Source organism: Scyliorhinus canicula, chromosome 2 (assembly GCF_902713615.1).
Source record: "Scyliorhinus canicula chromosome 2, sScyCan1.1, whole genome shotgun sequence".
Taxonomy (NCBI): Eukaryota; Metazoa; Chordata; class Chondrichthyes; order Carcharhiniformes; family Scyliorhinidae; genus Scyliorhinus; species Scyliorhinus canicula.
The window spans coordinates 85,706,988-85,727,559 of NC_052147.1; the positions used below are offsets into that span (position 1 = coordinate 85,706,988).

Consider the following 20,572-nt stretch of genomic DNA (forward strand, 5'->3'; position numbering starts at 1 on the left):
TGCCCATGATGTTGGCTAATTCAGGATAAACCAGAATAATTGAAACTCTGATCTTCCTACTTCACTTTGTTTAAGCTTCAGGGTATTGACTTGCCACCGCCCCTGACCTGTCTCCCTGTCCAGTCTGCAGAACCTGCTACTATGCAGCATTGTAATGTGCACTGTGAATAAGTAACAAAACTTTCTGCACTATTTCCTGAATAATGAATCAAAGGCTAATAGCTGATTTAATGATTAAAAGACTTTAGAAGGGTGCTGACCATTGGATTTCCAATACAGGGAACAGAGAAATAATTTTTAAAATGTAATCTTAGGGCTCAGAAGATATATTACAAAGCATTATGGGTTCAATCTTGCATTCAGATCACCAAAACTGCAAAGAATACTGTGCTGCAATTCATTCCCAAGCATTCGTTAGTGGATGCAAATTTACTGGTGTACAGGGGATTTATATTAAAATGCCAACATAAAATATGCACACACATAAAACAGAGCATGTTCTTACTGATAAATTACACTCATCAGGAAATTAAAACTACCAAGTTGTCTTTTGGACTATGCATTCCCATTTTATGATTTATCATTTTGACCGTTGGACTGAAATATAGCACTCAAATGACTGATCACTTGCCGACTAAAAGGTATAACCTAAATCAGCCAGCGACACAAGTAATAATGAGACTCTATGTTAACAGAACATTTGTAGCATTGACAACAACCAGCTGAAAATAAAAACTGGCTAAATTTAAAAAGAGGAAGATGTAATTAAAAACATCTGTTTTTAGCTTAAGATGTAAACACCTCCAACACAAAGGGAACAACAGTGACTGACAACTCAAAACTTAGTTAGCATTTCAGTCACAACTGTTTGTCCGTGAACAATTTTAAACCCCGACTGTCAATTGTTAAACCACCACAACCCACAACTGTAGTCAATATTTACATTACTAAGAAGTTAAACCTAATTAAATTAGATACAATTTGGAGAGTATTTTTCAGATGTTCCCTAGCGTACTTTTTCCTTTCATTTTGAAAAAATAAGTTCACTTGGGATAAGACGGTTGTAAAACCAATTATACACTGTAGAAACCGATCAACTGGCTTACAAAATGGAGCACAAGCTGATGTGTTCAAAATCAAACTACACTCCAATCAGCTATCAAAATATACTAAAGGTGAGTTCACCAGTTGGTCCGCAGAGAACAGGAGATGGCCATTTAACCCCTCAAGCTTATTCCACCATTCAACTAGTTGATCAATAATTCAACAATCACTGTCTTGTCTGCTGTGTGACTGAGCCACAAAGATTAAGAAGGCAACAGGTTTAGACTCCAGTTTACAATGTTATCTCCCAGCCCAGGAGACTACAAACGTTCTGCAATTAGTCTCAGTACCCTTGGGTACAGTAAAATATGTCAGGTACATTGCTAATGATTGTCTAGTGACCACTTCTGCAAATACGTTGGTATGGACATTGGTTGAGAGGATCAGATGCAGTTGTAAACATGCACCCTAACACTCAATTTCAGTAAAAGATCCAGGACACTAATAACAGTTCAAGCCATTACCTAGCATACTCAATCATTTCAGGTGGGGTTAACAGTGAGACAATTGGCAAAACATTGGCCAGGGTGGGGACCAGGGTGTGCCCGGCTGTGGGGCTGAGGCGCCGAGGTCAGGGGATGGTCAAGGCGCCTGCGATGGGACGGTGGGAGGGGGTCCCGGGGCCGGTTGGCTCGGGAAGCCCAGGACGGGGTCCGAGTGGAATTGGGTAGCAGCGCCCAGGATGGGAGGCCGGGGACGGTTGGGTCACGGCACCCAGGCCAGGGGAGTTGGGTTGGACACCCAGGGGTCCAGGACATCCGTCATTGGGGAGGGGGGGTAGGACACTGGGGTAGGATGGGGAGGGGGGAATAGGACACTGGGGTGGGGAGGGGGGAGATAGGGCACTGGAGCCGGGGGGGGGAAACAGGGCACTAAGGGGGAGCAGGGCACCGGGGGGGGGGGGGGGGGGAGAGAGAGCAGGGCACAGGGGGTGGGGGGGCAGGGCTGGTGGGTGGGGGGGGGGGACAGGGCCCCCAGTGGGTGGGGGGGGGGCAGGGCATCCCAGTGGGTGGGGGGGGCAGGGCACCCCAGTGGGTGGGGGGGGGGCAGGGCACCCCAGTGGGTGGGGGGGGCAGGGCACCCCAGTGGGTGGGGGGGCAGGGCACCCCAGTGGGTGGGGGGGGGCAGGGCACCCCAGTGGGTGGGGGGGGGGGCAGGGCACCACAGTGGGTGGGGGGGGGGGGGAGGGGCAGGGCACCACAGTGGGTGGGGGGGCGGCAGGGCACCACAGTGGGTGGGGGGGCGGCAGGGCACCCCAGTGGGTGGGGGGGCGGCAGGGCACCCCAGTGGGTGGGGGGGCGGCAGGGCACCCCAGTGGGTGGGGGGGCGGCAGGGCACCCCAGTGGGTGGGGGGGCGGCAGGGCACCCCAGTGGGTGGGGGGGGCGGCAGGGCACCCCAGTGGGTGGGGGGGCGGCAGGGCACCCCAGTGGGTGGGGGGGCGGCAGGGCCCCCCAGTGGGTGGGGGGGCGGCAGGGCACCCCAGTGGGTGGGGGGGGGCGGCAGGGCACCCCAGTGGGTGGGGGGGCGGCAGGGCACCCCAGTGGGTGGCGGGGCGGCAGGGCACCCCAGTGGGTGGGGGGGCGGCAGGGCACCCCAGTGGGTGGGGGGGCGGCAGGGCACCCCAGTGGGTGGGGGGGCAGTAGGGCACCCCAGTGGGTGGGGGGGCGGCAGGGCACCCCAGTGGGTGGGGGGGTGGCAGGGCACCCCAGTGGGTGGGGGGGCGGCAGGGCACCCCGGTGGGTGGGGGGGCGGCAGGGCACCCCGGTGGGTGGGGGGGTGAGAAACAGGGCAACCTGGTGCGTGGGGGGGACAGGGCACCCTAGTGCGCGTGGGGGGGGGGGGAACTGGGCACCCTAGTGCGTGGGGGCGACAGGGCACCCTGGTGCGTGGGGGGGTAGACAGGGCACCCTGGTGCGTGGGGGGGTAGACAGGGCACCCTAGTGCGTGGGGGGGTAGACAGGGCACCCTAGTGCGTGGGGGGGGGCAGGGCAGGGCACCCTAGTGCGTGGGGGGGGGAGAAACAGGGCACCCTAGTGCGTTGGGGGGGGAAGACAGGGCATCCCGGTTTGGGGGGGTAGACAGGGCGCCCTAGTGCGTGGGGGGGGCAGGGCAGCCTAGTGCGTGGGGGGGGGGGAAGAAACAGGGCACCCTAGTGCGTGGGGGGGGGGGGGAGACAGGGCACCCCGGTGGGTGGGGGGGGGCAGGGCACCCCGGTGGGTGGGGGGGGGCAGGGCACCCCGGTGGGTTGGGGGGGGGGAGGGCACCCGGTGGGTGGGGGGGGGCAGGGCACCCCGGTGGGTGGGGGGGGGGCAGGGCACCCGGGTGGGTGGGGGGGGCAGGGCACCCCGGTGGGTGGGGGGGGGGCAGGGCACCCCGGTGGGTGGGGGTGGGGGGGGGGGGGGGCAGGGCACCCCGGTGGGTGGGGGTGGGCAGGGCACCCCGGTGGGTGGGTGGGGGGGCAGGGCACCCTGGTGGGGGGGGGGGGCAGGGCACCCTGGTGGGGGGGGGGGGCAGGGCACCCCGGTGGGGGGGGGGGGGGGGAGAGAAACAGGGCAACCCGGTGCATGGGGGGGACAGGGCACCCTAGTGCGTGGGGGGGGGGGGGGGGGGACAGGACACCCTAGTGCGTGGGGGGGGGGGAGAGACAGGGCACCCTAGTGCGTGGGGGGGGGGAGACAGGGCACCCTAGTGCGTGGGGGGGGGAGAGACAGGGCACCCTAGTGCGTGGGGGGGGTGACAGGGCACCCTAGTGCGTGGGGGGGGTGACAGGGCACCCTAGCGCGTGGGGGGGTGACAGGGCACCCTAGCGCGTGGGGGGGTGACAGGGCACCCTAGCGTGGGGGGGGGTGGTGACAGGGCACCCTAGTGCATGGGGGGGGGTGACAGGGCACCCTAGCGTGGGTGGGGGGGCGGCAGGGCACCCCAGTGGGTGGGGGGGCGGCAGGGCACCCCAGTGGGTGGGGGGGGCGGCAGGGCACCCCAGTGGGTGGGGGGGGCGGCAGGGCACCCCAGTGGGTGGGGGGGGCGGCAGGGCACCCCAGTGGGTGGGGGGGCGGCAGGGCACCCCAGTGGGTGGGGGGGCGGCAGGGCACCCCAGTGGGTGGGGGGCGGCAGGGCACCCAGTGGGTGGGGGGCGGCAGGGCACCCCAGTGGGTGGGGGGCGGCAGGGCACCCCAGTGGGTGGGGGGGCGGCAGGGCACCCCAGTGGGTGGGGGGGCGGCAGGGCACCCCAGTGGGTGGGGGGCGGCAGGGCACCCAGTGGGTGGGGGGGCGGCAGGGCACCCCAGTGGGTGGGGGGGCGGCAGGGCACCCCAGTGGGTGGGGGGGCGGCAGGGCACCCCAGTGGGTGGGGGGGCGGCAGGGCACCCCAGTGGGTGGGGGGGCGGCAGGGCACCCCAGTGGGTGGGGGGGCGGCAGGGCACCCCAGTGGGTGGGGGGGCGGCAGGGCACCCCAGTGGGTGGGGGGGCGGCAGGGCACCCCGGTGGGTGGGGGGGTGAGAAACAGGGCAACCTGGTGCGTGGGGGGGACAGGGCACCCTAGTGCGCGTGGGGGGAGGGGGAACTGGGCACCCTAGTGCGTGGGGGCGACAGGGCACCCTGGTGCGTGGGGGGGTAGACAGGGCACCCTGGTGCGTGGGGGGGTAGACAGGGCACCCTAGTGCGTGGGGGGGGGGCAGGGCAGGGCACCCTAGTGCGTGGGGGGGGGGGGGAGAAACAGGGCACCCTAGTGCGTTGGGGGGGGGAAGACAGGGCATCCCGGTTTGGGGGGGGTAGACAGGGCGCCCTAGTGCGTGGGGGGGCAGGGCAGCCTAGTGCGTGGGGGGGGGGAAGAAACAGGGCACCCTAGTGCGTGGGGGGGGGGAGACAGGGCACCCCGGTGGGTGGGGGGGGCAGGGCACCCCGGTGGGTGGGGGGGCAGGGCACCCCGGTGGGTGGGGGGGAGGGCACCCCGGTGGGTGGGGGGGGAGGGCACCCCGGTGGGTGGGGGGGGGCAGGGCACCCCGGTGGGTGGGGGGGGGCAGGGCACCCCAGTGGGTGGGGGGGGCAGGGCACCCCGGTGGGTGGGGGGGGGGGGCAGGGCACCCCGGTGGGTGGGGGGGGGGCAGGGCACCCCGGTGGGTGGGGGGGGGCAGGGCACCCGGTGGGTGGGGGGGGGCAGGGCACCCCGGTGGGTGGGGGGGGGCAGGGCACCCCGGTGGGTGGGGGGGGCAGGGCACCCCGGTGGGGGGGGGTGGGGGGGGGGGGGCAGGGCACCCCGGTGGGTGGGGGTGGGCAGGGCACCCCGGTGGGTGGGTGGGGGGGCAGGGCACCCTGGTGGGGGGGGGGGGCAGGGCACCCTGGTGGGGGGGGGGGGCAGGGCACCCCGGTGGGGGGGGGGAGAAAACAGGGCAACCCGGTGCATGGGGGGGACAGGGCACCCTAGTGCGTGGGGGGGGGGGGACAGGACACCCTAGTGCGTGGGGGGGGGGGAGAGACAGGGCACCCTAGTGCGGGGGGGGGGAGACAGGGCACCCTAGTGCGTGGGGGGGGGGAGAGACAGGGCACCCTAGTGCGTGGGGGGGGTGACAGGGCACCCTAGCGAGTGGGGGGGGTGACAGGGCACCCTAGCGCGTGGGGGGGTGACAGGGCACCCTAGCGCGTGGGGGGGTGACAGGGCACCCTAGCGTGGGGGGGGGGGGGTGGTGACAGGGCACCCTAGTGCATGGGGGGGGTGACACGGCACCCTAGTGCGTCGGGGGGGGGGGGGGTGACACGGCACCCTAGTGCGTGGGGGGGGGCAGGGCAGGGCACCCTCGTGCGTGGGGGGGGGGGGAACAGGGCACCCTAGTGCGTGGAGGGGGGGGGGGGGACAGGGCACCCCCAAAATGGGGGTAGGGCACTCCCGGGGGGGGGGGAGTGTTCAGGGCGCCGGGGGGGGGGGGGGGGGGGGTTGGTGATCAGGCGCCGGGTTGGGAGTCAGAGAGCGATATTAACCATACGGGTACAAAAGACGCAACACACACCAACTTTGAATGGAATCCCATTATGAAGAGTAACTGCCGAAAGTCAGTATTAGTGCGGGGGAATGATGTGAGTTGATGCGTCCCCTTCAGCTCCAGCCCTTACACAGCCCGAGTTCAATTGACACTGTTTTTAAAACACCCCTCTTGTGGGGCCCGAGTAAACACCTTACCTCGATCACCAAACAGCCAACAATCTTGGGGGAAACTACAATTCCTTTCTTTTTCCAAAATAAAGGCACCACCAACAATATGTGAATAATTTTTTAAAAAACAAACACCGATTAACATAAATGAGATTCAGTGACGGGAAGCTCCTTCGCATTTAATAGCGCCGGCAGCCTCACCTGCTACTGCGCAACCCAGCTCGAGTTTTCCGGCGGGGGAGGGGTGGGCGTCAGGGCCCGCCCCCTCCGACTTTACCGCGCTGCGATTGGTCGGAAAAATCTCCACAGCTGCATATTACCTCCTGATGATTGGTTAACGGTGGTGCCCGTCAATTGCACAGCGTGCACTCACGCCCACTGCGTTTGGTTGAGGTCAGGGCGGATGTGCGTGCGTGCGTGCCGCCGGGGCGGCACATGCGCAGCCGGGCTTTCCCTTCGTCCCCAGAGGAACAATGAAGAGTGAGGCGCGCGCAAGTTTCACTCTTCAGCTCGAGCGAACGTTGAGGTCTTCAATTATTGTGTCAACCAACCATTTGCTTTCGATTGTTTGGCGCATCTGATTAAAAGAAAGGTTCTTTGGCCTTTCCAGAGGTGAAGTTTGAAATATCGAGGCGAGGTATGGATAGGTAGTTATGTACCCATTATGGGAGGAAAACTTTTGGAAATGATAATCCTGGACAAAATTGACAGTCACTTAGACAAATGTGGATAATTGAGGAAAGCCAGCAGAGTTGGTAAGGGAACATTGTATTCAACTAACTTGCTTGGGTTTAGATTTTTTGATGAGGGGAGAGGAATAAAGAGGGTAATGCAGTTGAAGTAGTGTACATGGTCTTCCAAAAGGCAGCAGGGTGATGATTAATGGTTATTCTTGGGGGAATGTATTTAATGGGGTTTGTCAGAGGCCAGTGTTAGGACCACTGCTTGTTTTAATATAGATTCGTTTCAAAAAATTGTGCATGACACAAAACTTGGAAGTATTGTGAACTGAGTGGAGGATAACACTTTAAGAGGATGGAGACTGGTGGAATGGCAGACAACTGGCAGATGAAATGTTATACAGGGAAGTAAGTAGTGATTCATTCTGGAATGAGCAATCACAGTGCAGAAGAGACCCTTTGGCCCATCAAATCAGCACCAACACATGAAAAACACCAGACCTTGTGTATTATGACTTGACAAGTTCTCAACCAGGTACATTTTAAAGGATATGAGACAACCCACATCTACCACCCTCCCAGCCAGTGCACTCCAGACTGTCATCGCCGTCTGCGTAAAAAGGTTTTTCCTCACATGCTCCCTAAATCTCTTGTCCCTCGCCTTGAGCTTGTATTCCCTCGTGACTAACTCTTCAACTAAGGGGAACACTGCTCCCTATTCACCCGGTCTATACCCCTCATATTCTTGGTCGTCCCTCAGTCTTCTCTGCTCCAACAAAAACAACCCAACCCTGTTCAACCTCTCTTCATAACTTATGTTCCATTCCAGGCAACATTCTGGTGAATATCCTTTGCACCCCCTCCAATGCAGTGTAGGAAGGACAATGTAAAATCAAGAGTACAACTCTAGGGGCGGCACGTGGCGCAGTGGTTAGCATTGCTGCCTACGGCGCTGAGGACCCGGGTTCGAATCCCGGCCCTGGGTCACTGTCCGTGCGAAGTTTGCACATTCTCCCCGTGTCTGCATGGGTTTCATCTCCACAACACAAAGATGTGCAGACTAGGTGGATTGGCCATGCTAAACTGCCCCTTAATTGGGAAAAAAAAATAATTGGGTACTCTAAATTTTAATACAAAATTTTTTTTAGAAAGAGTACAACTCTAAAGGGGCAAAAGGACCTGTGTGGGCAAATCATTAAAGGCAACATAGCAGATTGAGAAAGTGGTTAACAAAATAAATGGGATCATGTTTTTTTTTTAAAGAGGACCATACAGTACAAAAGGAAGGAAGTTATAGTAAACTGTACAAAACACTAGTTGAGCCTCAACTGGAGTATTATGTCCAGCCTCCCCGAACAGGCGCCGGAATGTGGCGACTATGGGCTTTTCACAGTAACTTCATTTGGAGCCTACTTGTGACAATAAGCGATTTTCATTTCATAAACAGAATGTGAAGGCTTTAGCGAGGCACAGGAAGATTTACAAGAATGGTCCAAGATGAGAAATGTCAGCAATTGGAGAAGCTTGGGTTGTCCTCCTTGGAATAGATGTTCAAAATCATGAGGGATCTGGGCAGATTAGGTAGGGACAAATTGTTTCCATTGTCGGAAGACTTGGGAATCAACGGATGCCAATTTAAGTTGATTAGCGAAAGAAGCAATGGCGATGACTTCCGGTGGCATCTGCGAGTGGAGTGGCCACGTTTGGAAGAAGCTCCCGCCGGTCTGCGATATCGTGGTCTTTTTCGGGGGTTCTCCGCAAAGTTTGTGGGGTGGGGGGGGGGAGAAGAAATAAACCTCTCCGGGGTCGGCCCTGCCTCCCACGCCCGGTGACAGCATCAAAGCTCCCTTTCACTGAGCTGGGTGGTTGAAAAGGCGGGTGGGGAGAGACTGGTCCCGGTGGATTCAGTGGGGGCTGCTGCACGTGGAGGAGGAGTGGGGATCGTGACCTGTTTCCCCAAGGAGCAGCCTGAAAGTTGAAGGCCTCAAAGACCTCGAGCTGAAAAGAGAAAGATTTTTTTCTGTTTTAACTCTCCTCTGAAAACTGGAAGGTAGCGGTGGGGGCGGAGCCAAGCGGAGGCCGAGGCGGCAGGCCCGAAGCCAGGGCGTGATATAGGTGAGATGTCCCACATCGGATGGCTCCCGCCTAGAATGTGCTAAGAAGACTGAGCCCGGTCCCAAGGAAATTCTGGAGGTATACAAAAAAAAAAGAAGAGAAAGAAGTTGTAAAGAAATTTAAGATTGAAGAAGGAACGAAGAGTGAGAAAAGGAAAAATGATCAGCCATTAAAGGATGCGAAAAGCAGCGTCGAGGAAGGGAGGAAACGTGGGCTCGCCGTTGAATGAGAAGACGGGCAAAAGTGCTGACAAGATGGCGGAGGCCGGACCGCATGGTGGGGCCGCATTACTTACAGTGGAGAAGATGACCGAGGTGATGGAGGTGGAGCTGGAAAAGCAGTTTGCAAGGCACATGGAGGCTTTGAGGAAGGAGATGGCGGTCACATTGATGTCATCGGTGGAGGAGGCAATCGCCTCGGTGAGAGTAGCTGTGGCAAAGACATCAGCCGAAGTGAGAGAGCTGGGCGAGAAGATGAAGGAAGTGGAGGAGGCTGCGTCGCAGCACAGGGACCAGCTCACTTCGATGGGGGACGAGCTGCGAAGGGTGGTGGCGGCCAACAGAGGGCTCCGAGCAAAGCTTGAGGACTTGGAGAACCGCTCGAGGCGGCACAAATCTAAGAATTGTGGGCTTGCCCGAAGGGATAGAGGGTCCAAGGCCAACAGAGTACTTCGCTAAGAAGTTGGCGGAGCTGATGGGGGATGAGGAGGACCCCTCTCGATGCGAACTGGACCAAGCTCATCGGTCGTTAAGGCCGAAGCACAAAGTGAATGAGCCGCCAAGAGCAGTAATCCTCAGTTTCCATAAGTACTGCATAAAGGAGAAGGTGTTAAGCTGGGCGAAGCGCGAGATGGCAGAAGCGGGCTAGTGCCGGAGTTCGGATCTACCAGGACTTGACGGTGGAGCTGGCAAAGAGACGAGCGGAGTGAAGACGGCACTGTACAGGAAGGGGGTGCGATTTGGGATGGTGTACCCAGCGAAGCTGAGGGTGACGTATGATGCCAAAGACTTTTTTATTTCGAGACATTGGTGGCGGCTGAGGCGTTCGTGAGGGCAGAAGGCTTGGGACAGACGTGAGGAGCGGAGCTGGAAAAGAAACTGTGGACTGTCGTTGGGGGGCTGGAAAATGCACAAATGTTATAACTTTCTTTTTACTGACGTGTACTGTAATTTACTCCTCATCACATTGTTACAGAGTTCAAGTTATTAGCTGGGTTGATTGGCATTCTGTGTTGCGACGGTTATATCTTAGTTTAGTGAATTGTATGGGTTGGATTGTTATTTTGGTTTTTTTCTTTCTCTGGGACTAGGTGGGGGGGCGGTATAGCGTGGTGGGGGGAGCCAACGCGCTAGCTAACTAAAGTCGGCTAGTGAACAAACCTCATTGGTCACCTTCTCGAAGAACTCAAACAGGTGGATGAGGGTAAAGCAGTTGATGTGGTGTATATGGATTTCAGTAAAGCGTTTGATAAGGTTCCCCACGGTAGGCTATTGCAGAAAATACAGAGGCATGGGATTCAGGTGATTTAGCAGTTTGGATCAGAAATTGGCTAGCTGATAGAAGACAAAGGGTGGTGGTTGATGGGAAATGTTCAGACTGGTGTCCAGTTACTAGTGGTGTACCACAAGGATCTGTTTTGGGGCCGCTGCTGTTTGTCATTTTTATAAATGACCTGGAGGAGGGCGGAGAAGGATGGGTGAGTAAATTTGCAGATGACACTAAAGTCGGTGCAGTTGTGGACAGTGCAGAAGGATGTTACAAGTTACAGAGGGACATAGATAAGCTGCAGAGCTGGGCTGACAGGTGGCAAATGGAGTTTAATGCAGAAAAGTGTGAGGTGATTCATTTTGGAAGGAATAACAGGAAGACAGAGTACTGGGCTAATGGTAAGATTCTTGGTAGTGTGGACGAGCAGAGAGATCTCGGTGTCCATGTCCATAGATCCCTGAAAGTTGCCACCCAGGTTGAGAGGGTTGTTAAGAAGGCGTACGGTGTGTTAGTTTTTATTGGTAGAGGAATTGAGTTTCGGAGCCATGAGGTCATGTTGCAGTTGTACAAAACTCTGGTGCGGCCGCATTTGGAGTATTGCGTGCAGTTCTGGTCGCCGCATTATAGGAAGGATGTGGAAGCATTGGAAAGGGTACAGAGGAGATTTACAAGGATGTTGCCTGGTATGGAGGGAAGCTCTTACGAGGAAAGGCTGAAGGACTTGAGGCTGTTTTCGTTAGAGAGAAGAAGGTTAAGAGGTGACTTAATTGAGGCATACAAGATGATCAGAGGATTAGATAGGGTGGACATTGAGAGCCTTTTTCCTCGGATGGTGATGTCCAGCACGAGGGGACATAGCTTTAAATTGAGGGGAGATAGATATAGGACAGATGTCAACGGTAGGTTCTTTACTCAGAGAGTAGTAAGGGTGTGGAATGCCCTGCCTGCAACAGTAGTGGACTCGCCAACACTAAACGCATTCAAATGGTCATTGGATAGGCATATGGACGATAAGGGAATCGTGTAGATGGACTTTAGAGGAGTTTCACAGGTCGATACAACATCGAGGGCCAAAGGGCCTGTACTGCGCTGTAATGTTCCAGGTGAGAGGAGGGCTGCGGACATTGGAGCCTGGTTGGCAGGTTTCGATGGGCCTACAAGGGGAAGGGGAGGGACTGATGCTGGGAGATGTTTTTTCGAGAGGAAATGTGGGGGGATTTTTGGGAGGAGGGGGAGGGGTTCTGTAGTAATCCACGGGAGGCAGGAGTTCCGTCACCACACCAATATTTATTTACAATAACTATATTACAGGAGCAGCTATAAACAGTGCTGCTAGCAGTCCAGTCAACTTAAGACTGGCTCACAAAGCCTACACAGGTGATTATATGGGCCCCCTCAATGAGCTATCATTGAGGGAGCTCATACTCCAATTGGCCTACCAATAAAGCCAATTGGAGTTAATTACACCCCCCCCCCCCCCCCCCCCTCCCCCAGGTCCGAGGAATTCCTGCCAGCTGGCATTCCTCTGAGCTTCTTCCTGCTCCTCATGTCTGGGTCTATCACCTGTGTCGTCCGCCGGGTCGTTCTCTGAAGTGGGCGGGGGTGTACCTTATAGGTGCCCGTCTTTTCCTTGACGACCTCCTTGGAAGTTGTTCTTCCTCCTCCTCGGGGAGAGGTGTTGCGGCAGCCTCGCCGAGTGTGTCCATCTCCGACTCTGATGACTCGATGACGGGGCCTGGAGAAATTGCTCGGGGCTGGGGTGTGGGTATCCTTTCCGTCTTGGCTATCCCCTGTTAGCAGTAAATGCTTCATCTTGGCTAAAACTGGGTCTTTTTGCGCCCACAACCCAATATGTTGTGCGTCTACTGGTAGGGTGTCCAAAAAATTTAGAGTCATTACTGTCTCCTCTACTTTTGGTATTTGCGGCGGAGTGTCCGGGAGGGGAAGTCTGCTCAAAGCATCTGCATGTGCTACTCGCGTTCCCGGTCTATGCTCCAGAACGTATCTATATGCCGCCAGTAACAACACCGAGCGTTGGATTCTAGCTGATGCAATCGGGGGTATTGACTTGTCTTCTTTTAATATTTTAAGAAAGAAAGTAGATGGCGAAATAGAAAGGTTACGGTGCGACGGCATTATCAGACCAGTACAATTCTCGGAATGGGCAGCCCCGGTGGTACCAATTTTGAAGCCAGACGGCTCGATACGTTTCTGTGGAGATTTCAAACAGACAGTAAACAAATACGCACTGCTGGACAAATACCCAATCCCAAAAATAGACGACCTATATGCCAAATTGGCAGGTGGGCTTTTGTTCACGAAACTGGACATGAGCCACGCCTACCTGCAGTTAAAACTGGACAAGGGCTCCCAGAAGTTCGCTACGATCAACACCCTGAAGGGCCTTTTTCGTTATACTAGGCTACCTTTTGGAGTGTCATCAGCCTGCGCTATATTCCAGTGTACAATGGAAAATATTCTGCAGGGACTACCACAGGTGGCGATTTATTTGGACGATGTCTTAATCACGGGTAGGACAAACCCTGGTTCAGGTTTTTCCTGAGAGCGGCTATCTGGTAGCAGGACCCGTTGTGGTAGTCCCTCTCACAGGTATCTACCTCCATTGGCATGCCCTGTAGTTCCTGCGCCCCACTTGCTGCCTTTTCTAGGGACAGTGCGAGCTGTAACGCCTGCCTGCAGTCTAGCTCCGTGTCCGCCAACAGGCGATCTGTATTGTGAGATTGTTTATACCACACACTAACCGGTCCCGAAGCATTTCATTTAGCGTCGGGCCGAACTCACATTTTTCCGCCAGCCTTCTCAGGCGGGTCAAGAAATTCGTGACTGACTCCCTGTCTTCCCGCTTCGCTGTGTAGAATCTGTACCTACGCAAAATGAGGGGTGGTTTTGGTTCGTAGTGCTCTTTCACCAATTCCGTTACTTCTTGGAATGTTTTCGTGTCCGGCGCATCGGGATAAGTTAGACTACGTATAATGGCGAAAGCGGAGGGTCCGCACGCCGACAGCAGGATAAGCCGTCTCTTTTTGTCCGTCAGTATATAATTTGCCTGGAAGAAGTAACACATTCTCTCCACATACTGGGACCAGCCCTCAATCGCCGGGTCGAATGCCTCTAACCGCCCAAAAAATGGCATTTTTAAAATGGCAAGGCTTACCATCCGAGTGCGGCAGCTAGTCTCCACAAAATTCGTAGTTTACCTCGTCACCACTGTAGTAATCCACGGGAGGCAGGAGTTCTGTCACCACACCAATATTTATTTACAATAACAGATATTACAGGAGCAGCTACAAACAGTGCTGCTAGCAGTCCAGTCAACTTAAGACTGGCTCACAAAGCCTACACAGGTGATTATATGGGCCCCCTCAATGAGTTATCATTGAGGGAGCTCATACTCCAATTGGCCAACCAATAAAGCCAATTGGAGTTCATTACAGGTTCGATGTTAACAATGGACAAGGGCGGGTCAGGCTCATGGGTGGGGCAGGACCCAGTGGTATGATGGTGGATAAGAAGGGTGGGCGGGGGGAGGTGAGAGACCCCCTGTTAGGATAGTCACGTGGAACGTGAGGGGGTTAGGCATCCGGTCTGGAGATCAAGGGTGCTTGCGCATCTTAAAAGTTTGAAACCTAATGTCGCAATGCTGCAGGAGACTCACTTGAGGGTGAAGGACCAGGTGAGACTAAAAAGGGCTGGGTGAGTCAGGTGTTTCACTCTGGACTTGACGGAAGGGCTCGAGGGGTAGCGAAAAGGTCAGCAAAAGAGTACGCTTCTAGATGGAGAAGGTAGTGGCAGATCAGGGGGGTAGATATGTGATTGTGACAGGGGCACTGGAGGGGAGACTAGTGGCGCTGTTAAGTGTATACGGTCCTAGTTTGGACGATGTGGGATTCGCAAAGAAGGTGTTTGGGGCCATCCCCGACTTGGACACACACAAACTGACAGTGGGAGGGGGACTGGAACGTGGTGCAGGAGCCAAAGTTGGACAGATCACGGCCGTGCTCGCTGGCCACATCGGAGCGGGGGGGGGGCGAAGGCATTCGCTGGGCTAATGGTGGAAATGGGAGGGGTAGACCCTTGGAGGTTTCTGCACCCGAGGGAGCGGGAGTACTCGTTTTTCTCAGCAGTCCACAAGGTGTATTCGCGGATCGACTTTTTTGTGGTGGGGAAGGCTTTGTTGGCTGGGGTTAAGGGGTCGGAGTACTCAGCAATTGCAGTGTCAGATCATGCTCTGCATTGGGTGGATATGGTGCTGGAGAAGGGGGTAGCGCAGAGACCAGGGTGGAAATTAGATGTGGGACTTTTGGGGGACCAAGTGTTCTGTGACAAAATTGAAAAGGTAATTAAGGAATATGTAGGTTTCAACTGTACGGGTGAGGTCGCGAAGGCAGTCGTCTGGGAGGCTCTAAAGGCGGTGGTGAGGGGGGAGGTAATCTCGTTTAAGGCCAGGGTGGACAAGGAGGAGAGGTTGGAGTGGCAGAGGGTAATAGATGAGATGGTGAAGGTAGATAGGAGTTATGCAGAGGATGGGGACCCAGCAAAGCTGGAAAAGAGGAAGGAACTACATGCGAGCTTTGATCGACTATCCACCAGGAAGGTGGTGCGCCAACTGAGGCGAGCAAGGGGTGTAGTTTACGAACATGGAGATAAGGCTGTTAGCAGGTCAGCTCCGGAGGGAAGCAGCAGCAAGGGAAAGTGTACAGGTGAGGGATAGGGCAGGGAAGCTGGTGGTGGCGCCGGATCTGATTAACCAAGGAATTTTATGAGAGGTTGTACAGGTCAGAGCCACCCGGGGGAGATCGGGAGATGCAGGAATTTCTAGATGGATTGGAGTACCCGAGGTTAGGGGAGGGGTACAGGGTTACATTAGAAGGAGCAATAGTGGAGCAGGAGATAAAGGATGTGATTGGGAGGATGCAGTCGGGGAAGGTGGCAGGACTGGATGAGTTTCCGGTGGAATATCATAAAAAATTCAAGGTTAAACTGGCACCCCAATGGTGGGAATGTTTGAGGAGGCGATAGAGAAGGGGGTGTTGCCACAAACCTTGGGCCAGGCATCGATCTCCCTGTTACTGAAAAAAGATAAGGATCCGACGGAGTGTGGGTCGTATAGGCCCAAATCACTTCTGAATGTGGACGCAAAAAATATTGGCGAAGGTACTGGCGGGTAGGCTGGAGGAGTGCCTCCCGAAAGTGATAGGTGAAGATCAGACTGTGTTCGTGAGAGGGAGGCAGCTCTTTTCAAGCATTAGAAGGGTATTGAACGTCATTATGGCACCGGCAAAGGGGAAGGAAACAGAGGTGGTTGTGGCATTGGACGCTGAGAAGGAGTTCGACCGGGTAGAATGGGGGAACTTGATGGCAGTTCTGGAGCAGTTTTGGATTGGATCAAGATTTGTGAATTGGGTAAAGCTACTATATAAGGAGCCGAGGACGGGTGTCCGCACAAACAACATCAGCTCGAGATACTTTTCTCTCCACCGTGGGACGAGGCAGGGATGTCCTGTGTCCCCCTCCCTGCTGTTTGCACTTGCGATTGAGCCGTTGGCCATCGCATTAAGACATTTGGGGGTATGGAAAGGAATAGTGCGGTGGGGGGATAGAGCATAGGGTGTCCTTGTATGCCGATGACTTGCTGTTGTACGTGTCGGAACCGAGTGTGTCAATAGGGGGAATATTGGAGCTGTTTCGAGTGTTTGGGTGTTTCTCTGGGTACAAGCTGAATCTAGACAAGAGTGAGTATTTTGTGGTGTCTCGGCGGGATGTGGGGGCAGGGGTGGGGGGTCTACCATTCCTTAGGGCAGGGACTCACTTGAGGTACTTGGGGGTGCAGGTTGCCCGGGAGTGGGTGGGGGGGCGCTCCGCAGGGTACAACATTTCTAGTTTGGTGGGGAGAGTGAAAGTGGATCTGGCAAGGTGGGATGATCTCCCTCTGCCACTGGCGGGTCGGGTACAGTCAGTTAAAATGAACGTGCTGCCACGATTTCTGTTTATTTTTCAATGCCTGCCGATTTTCTTGCCTAAGGCATTTTTCAGAGAGATTGAGGGAAGGATTACGTCGTTCACATGGGGAGGGAAGGTGGCCAGAGTGAGAAAGGTGCTACTACAGAGGGGAAGACAGGCAGGGGGTTTGGGTCTTCCGACCCTGATGTATTGTTACTGGGCGGCGAATGTGGAGAAGGTGCAGAGCTGGGTAAGAGAGGTTGATTCCCAGTGGGTCAGAATGGAGGAGAGTTTGTGCAGGGGGTCAGGATTGAAAGCACTAGCAACAGCGCCGCTCCCGATAGCCCCGGGGAAGTACTCCGAGAGTCTGGTAATAATAGCTTCATTGAAAATTTGGATGCAGTTCCGCCAACAGTTCGGGTTGGGGGCAAGGTCAAGGGCTATGCCGATTCGGGGGAATCACAGATTTGAGCCAGGGAGGTGGGATGGAAATTTTCGGAAATGGGAGGAGATGGGGATTAAGAGACTAAAAGATTTGTTTCTTAGGGGTCGGTTTGCAGGATTGAAGGAGCTGGAAGCGAAGTATGGGCTGGAACAGGGGGAAATGTTTAGATACATGCAGGTTCGAGATTTTGCTAGAAAGGAGATACAGAACTTCCCGGAGGAGCCGGCCACCACATTGCTGGAGGAGGTGCTGACGACAGGGGGACTGTAGAAGGGGGTTGTGTCAGCGGTCTATGGAGGTATTTTGGAGGAGGAGAAGGCATCGCTGGAAGGGATCAAAGCAAAGTGGGAGGAAGAGTTGGGAGAGGAAATGGAGGAGGGGTTCTGGTGTGAGGTGCTCCGGAGAGTGAATGCCTCCACCTCGTGCGCAAGGTTGGGGCTGATACAGCTGAAGGTGGTATACAGAGCACACCTGACGAGGGAGAGGATCAGCCGATTCTTGGAAGGAGTAGAAGATGTGTGTGAACATTGCAGGGGGGGGGGTCCCGCTAACCATGTTCATGTGTTTTGGTCCTGTCCCAAGCTAGAGGATTACTGGAAGGCAGTTTTTAGGATAATTTCTAAAGTGGTGCATGTGCCCCCGGGAGGCCATATCCGGGGTGTCGGACCAGCCAGGGTTGGAAACGGGTGCGAAGGCAGATGTTGTAGCCTTCGCCTTGTTGATCGCCCAAAGGCGGATCCTGATGGGTTGGAGAGCAGCCTCTCCACCCAGTGCCCTGGCGTGGCGGGGGGACCTGTTGAAATTCTTGACTCTTGAGAAGGTTAAGTTTGAACTGAGGGCAAGTACGGAGGGGTTCTACAATTCATGGGCATTATTCATTATGCACTTTCAAGAACTGGATAACATCTGGCTATGGGGGATTCCTGATTCCATTTTGTCATTTGTGCTCTCAGCTGCAAAGGCTCTCTAAAACCCTAAATTTCTATTCCTTTCTTTAAGATAAATCAGATGAGGTAGGTTTTATTTTCTTTTCAGACTCATTGTCAAATTATTACATAGAGTTTGCATGCAGCACAGAAACCAGCAGTTCAGCCCAACTGGTATATATGCCAGTGTTTATGCTCCATATCTACTATATTGTGCCCTCCTTTTGTTTTATCCACCAGTATCCTTGAGGAGTAGGCCTTTATTCCCTGGAGTTTAGAGAGGTGATTTAATTGAATCATGCAAAATTCTGGAGGAGGTTGACATTGTAGATGCTGAGAAAAGATTTTCCTGGTTCTGGAAATCTGGAACATGTATTCACGCTCCTGTGAGGTGTCTTGTGCCTTGTAACACTATGTTACAGGTGCTGTGGAAATGGAGATGCATTTTTTGTTAGCTTTCATTTTCCAGCTCTCTTAGTGTTTAATATATATTATACTGATTAATATAGAGACCTTTAAAACTTAACATATTTTCTATGGCAATCTATTGCAATTTTTATGCCTGTTAATTTAAAGTTTCTTTGTAAATCCAGCTGCAAGTGGAGCAGTATAATGTTGAACTTTACCATTCCTGGTGGATACAAGGGTGTACAGACGACAAGGTTACATGAATTCAATCTCGTGTTTGTAAACTGAGCTGATCTTAGCCCAGCCAGCATTTGCTGTGCTGCAACTAGCTTCAGCAATGTTGGTATTAGGGAAGGAGAGATTAGGGGAGAAAATCAACCATGGTTCTTATAAAGATCCAGGAGGCCCAAGAAGGTGTATTAATTGGAGTTTTTATTTAAATTTAAGGAAATAGCAGCAACAACTGCTTACAACACAATCGGTCCCAATCGATCAGAGAGTAGTAAGGGCGTGGAATGCCCTGCCTGCAACAGTAGTGGACTCGCCAACACTAAACACATTCAAATGGTCATTGGATAGGCATATGGACGATAAGGGGATAGTGTAGAGGGACTTTAGAAGGGTTTCACAGGACAGTGCAACATCGTGGGCCGAAGGGTCTGTACTGCGCTGTAATGTTCTATGTTCTAATGAAAGTGCCGGTTCAGTCCAGGACGGTTTTTAAAGAGTAAGGTACCGCACTTCAGCTGAGTGGGTCTCTGCAGACTTGCAGGGAAGCTTGTCTCTACAAGTCCATGGGGAGATCAATTAGTGTACCCCCCTGGGCCTTGGAGGGGTTATTACAGTTCTGTCTTCCCCCAAATAATTTCGCTAAATGCAAATATTACCCATCATAAAGGCATACTGTTGAACCGATAAGATTGTCCGTTGAAAGCCGTCAAATTAATCTGTTAGTATTTAAAAGGATCATACATGACATGCACAAATGGTATACTTGTATTTTTCTTTTCACACTTGAAATGAACATCGCTTATTGTCACGAGCAGGCTTCAATGAAGTTACTGTGAAAAGCCCCTAGTCGCCACATTCCGGCGCCTGTTCTGGGAGGCTGGTACGGGAATTGAACCGTGCTTTCTGGAAGACTGGAAGTGCTGCCTCCTAATTCATTTAACCACCAGATGAAGATTTATTGGTAATGATTAATGAACATGAGTTCCGTTTCCATTTGCTCACTCTCTTTAGCTTTATGTGGGTGAAAATCCGCTGCTAAGCGAATCCGAAATAACTAGAGCAATAAAAGTTGGGTTACAAATCTGATTTCAAAGCTGGATGACAGTCTGCACTGTATTATTTTGTGATTCTGATTATGGTGAACAGACCATTTTTTCCATCCTTCAGCCTTAAAGCTGCATTAGAATTGTGTTTATCTTTCTTGACAAACATAAATGCTCTCGAGATGTAAGGAACAAGTTTTTGCTTAAGAGAATGATCTAAAACACAAACAAAAAATATATATCTACTGTGAGAGGATGGACATTCAGTGATAACTATTATTGATAATAATTGAGCATCTCTGCGAACACCGACTCTTTATTCCAATCCTGAAATGAGAATTTGCATATTCTGTAGCGCAAACTCTGTTTGAATTTACTGATTCATTTATAACTTTACTTTTGATAGGTATAACTCCCCAAACTTTATCATGACTGTCACTTGACTGAACTGGCAAACCATTCAGCTGGAGGCAGGTGTTCATGAACAAGCACTTGTACAGGAAGTATTATCACTTGACCACATTTCCTACAAATATGAGGCCTCTGAGGAATAAAAGTCTACCCTTGTGTGATAGTGAGGAATATTAAGTATATATAATAAGAATATTAAGGGCTTAAGTAGGGTGCTCTTTCAAAGGAGCGGTGCAGACTCGATGGGCCAAATGGCCTTCTGCACTGTAGAGATTTATGATTATGACTCAATGGAAATTACTGCTTCTCAAATTGATGGAACTCCATTGAACCCAGTTCTTGGATCGAGCTTTTGGCAACCAGTTTTAATCTCTATGCAGATCAATAAATTTTGTTTGATAAAGCTCCTGTAGTAATAATAATTGTGAAACGAGGCTTCCGGTGTGCACCATGGAGTGAGTGGTCACACACAAGGCAGCTCCTGCCCAAGGTTACAGAAAATAGCTCTTTTCTTAATCAATACGGGATGGAATTTTGATGAAAAGGGGTAGGTGAATGTTGGAGGAGTACTTTCCCCCAGGGATGTATGTTTCTTGGTTACCAGACCCACAGA

The 20,572-nt window shown here is 53.8% G+C and overlaps 2 protein-coding genes across 12 annotated transcripts in view; one reads left to right on the plus strand and one right to left on the minus strand.

The window, feature by feature from the left end:
* numb (NUMB endocytic adaptor protein) overlaps window positions 1-6,478 on the minus strand; it is a 289,476-nt gene extending 282,998 nt beyond the window's left edge. For 10 of the 11 annotated variants that reach the window (XM_038781913.1, XM_038781896.1, XM_038781860.1 and 7 more), the window contains exon 1: window positions 6,279-6,478. In XM_038781913.1, the coding sequence (XP_038637841.1) occupies window positions 6,279-6,396 (118 nt within the window). In that variant the 5' untranslated portion in view covers window positions 6,397-6,478. The remainder of the gene's footprint in view (window positions 1-6,278) is intronic. The other variant, XM_038781832.1, reaches the window with a different exon arrangement.
* Window positions 6,479-6,747: 269 nt separating this feature from the next.
* LOC119955584 (BRD4-interacting chromatin-remodeling complex-associated protein-like) overlaps window positions 6,748-20,572 on the plus strand; it is a 358,633-nt gene continuing 344,808 nt past the window's right edge. Inside the window, exon 1 of the mRNA XM_038781953.1 lies at window positions 6,748-6,888. The gene's annotated coding sequence lies outside the window, so the exon portion shown is untranslated. The remainder of the gene's footprint in view (window positions 6,889-20,572) is intronic.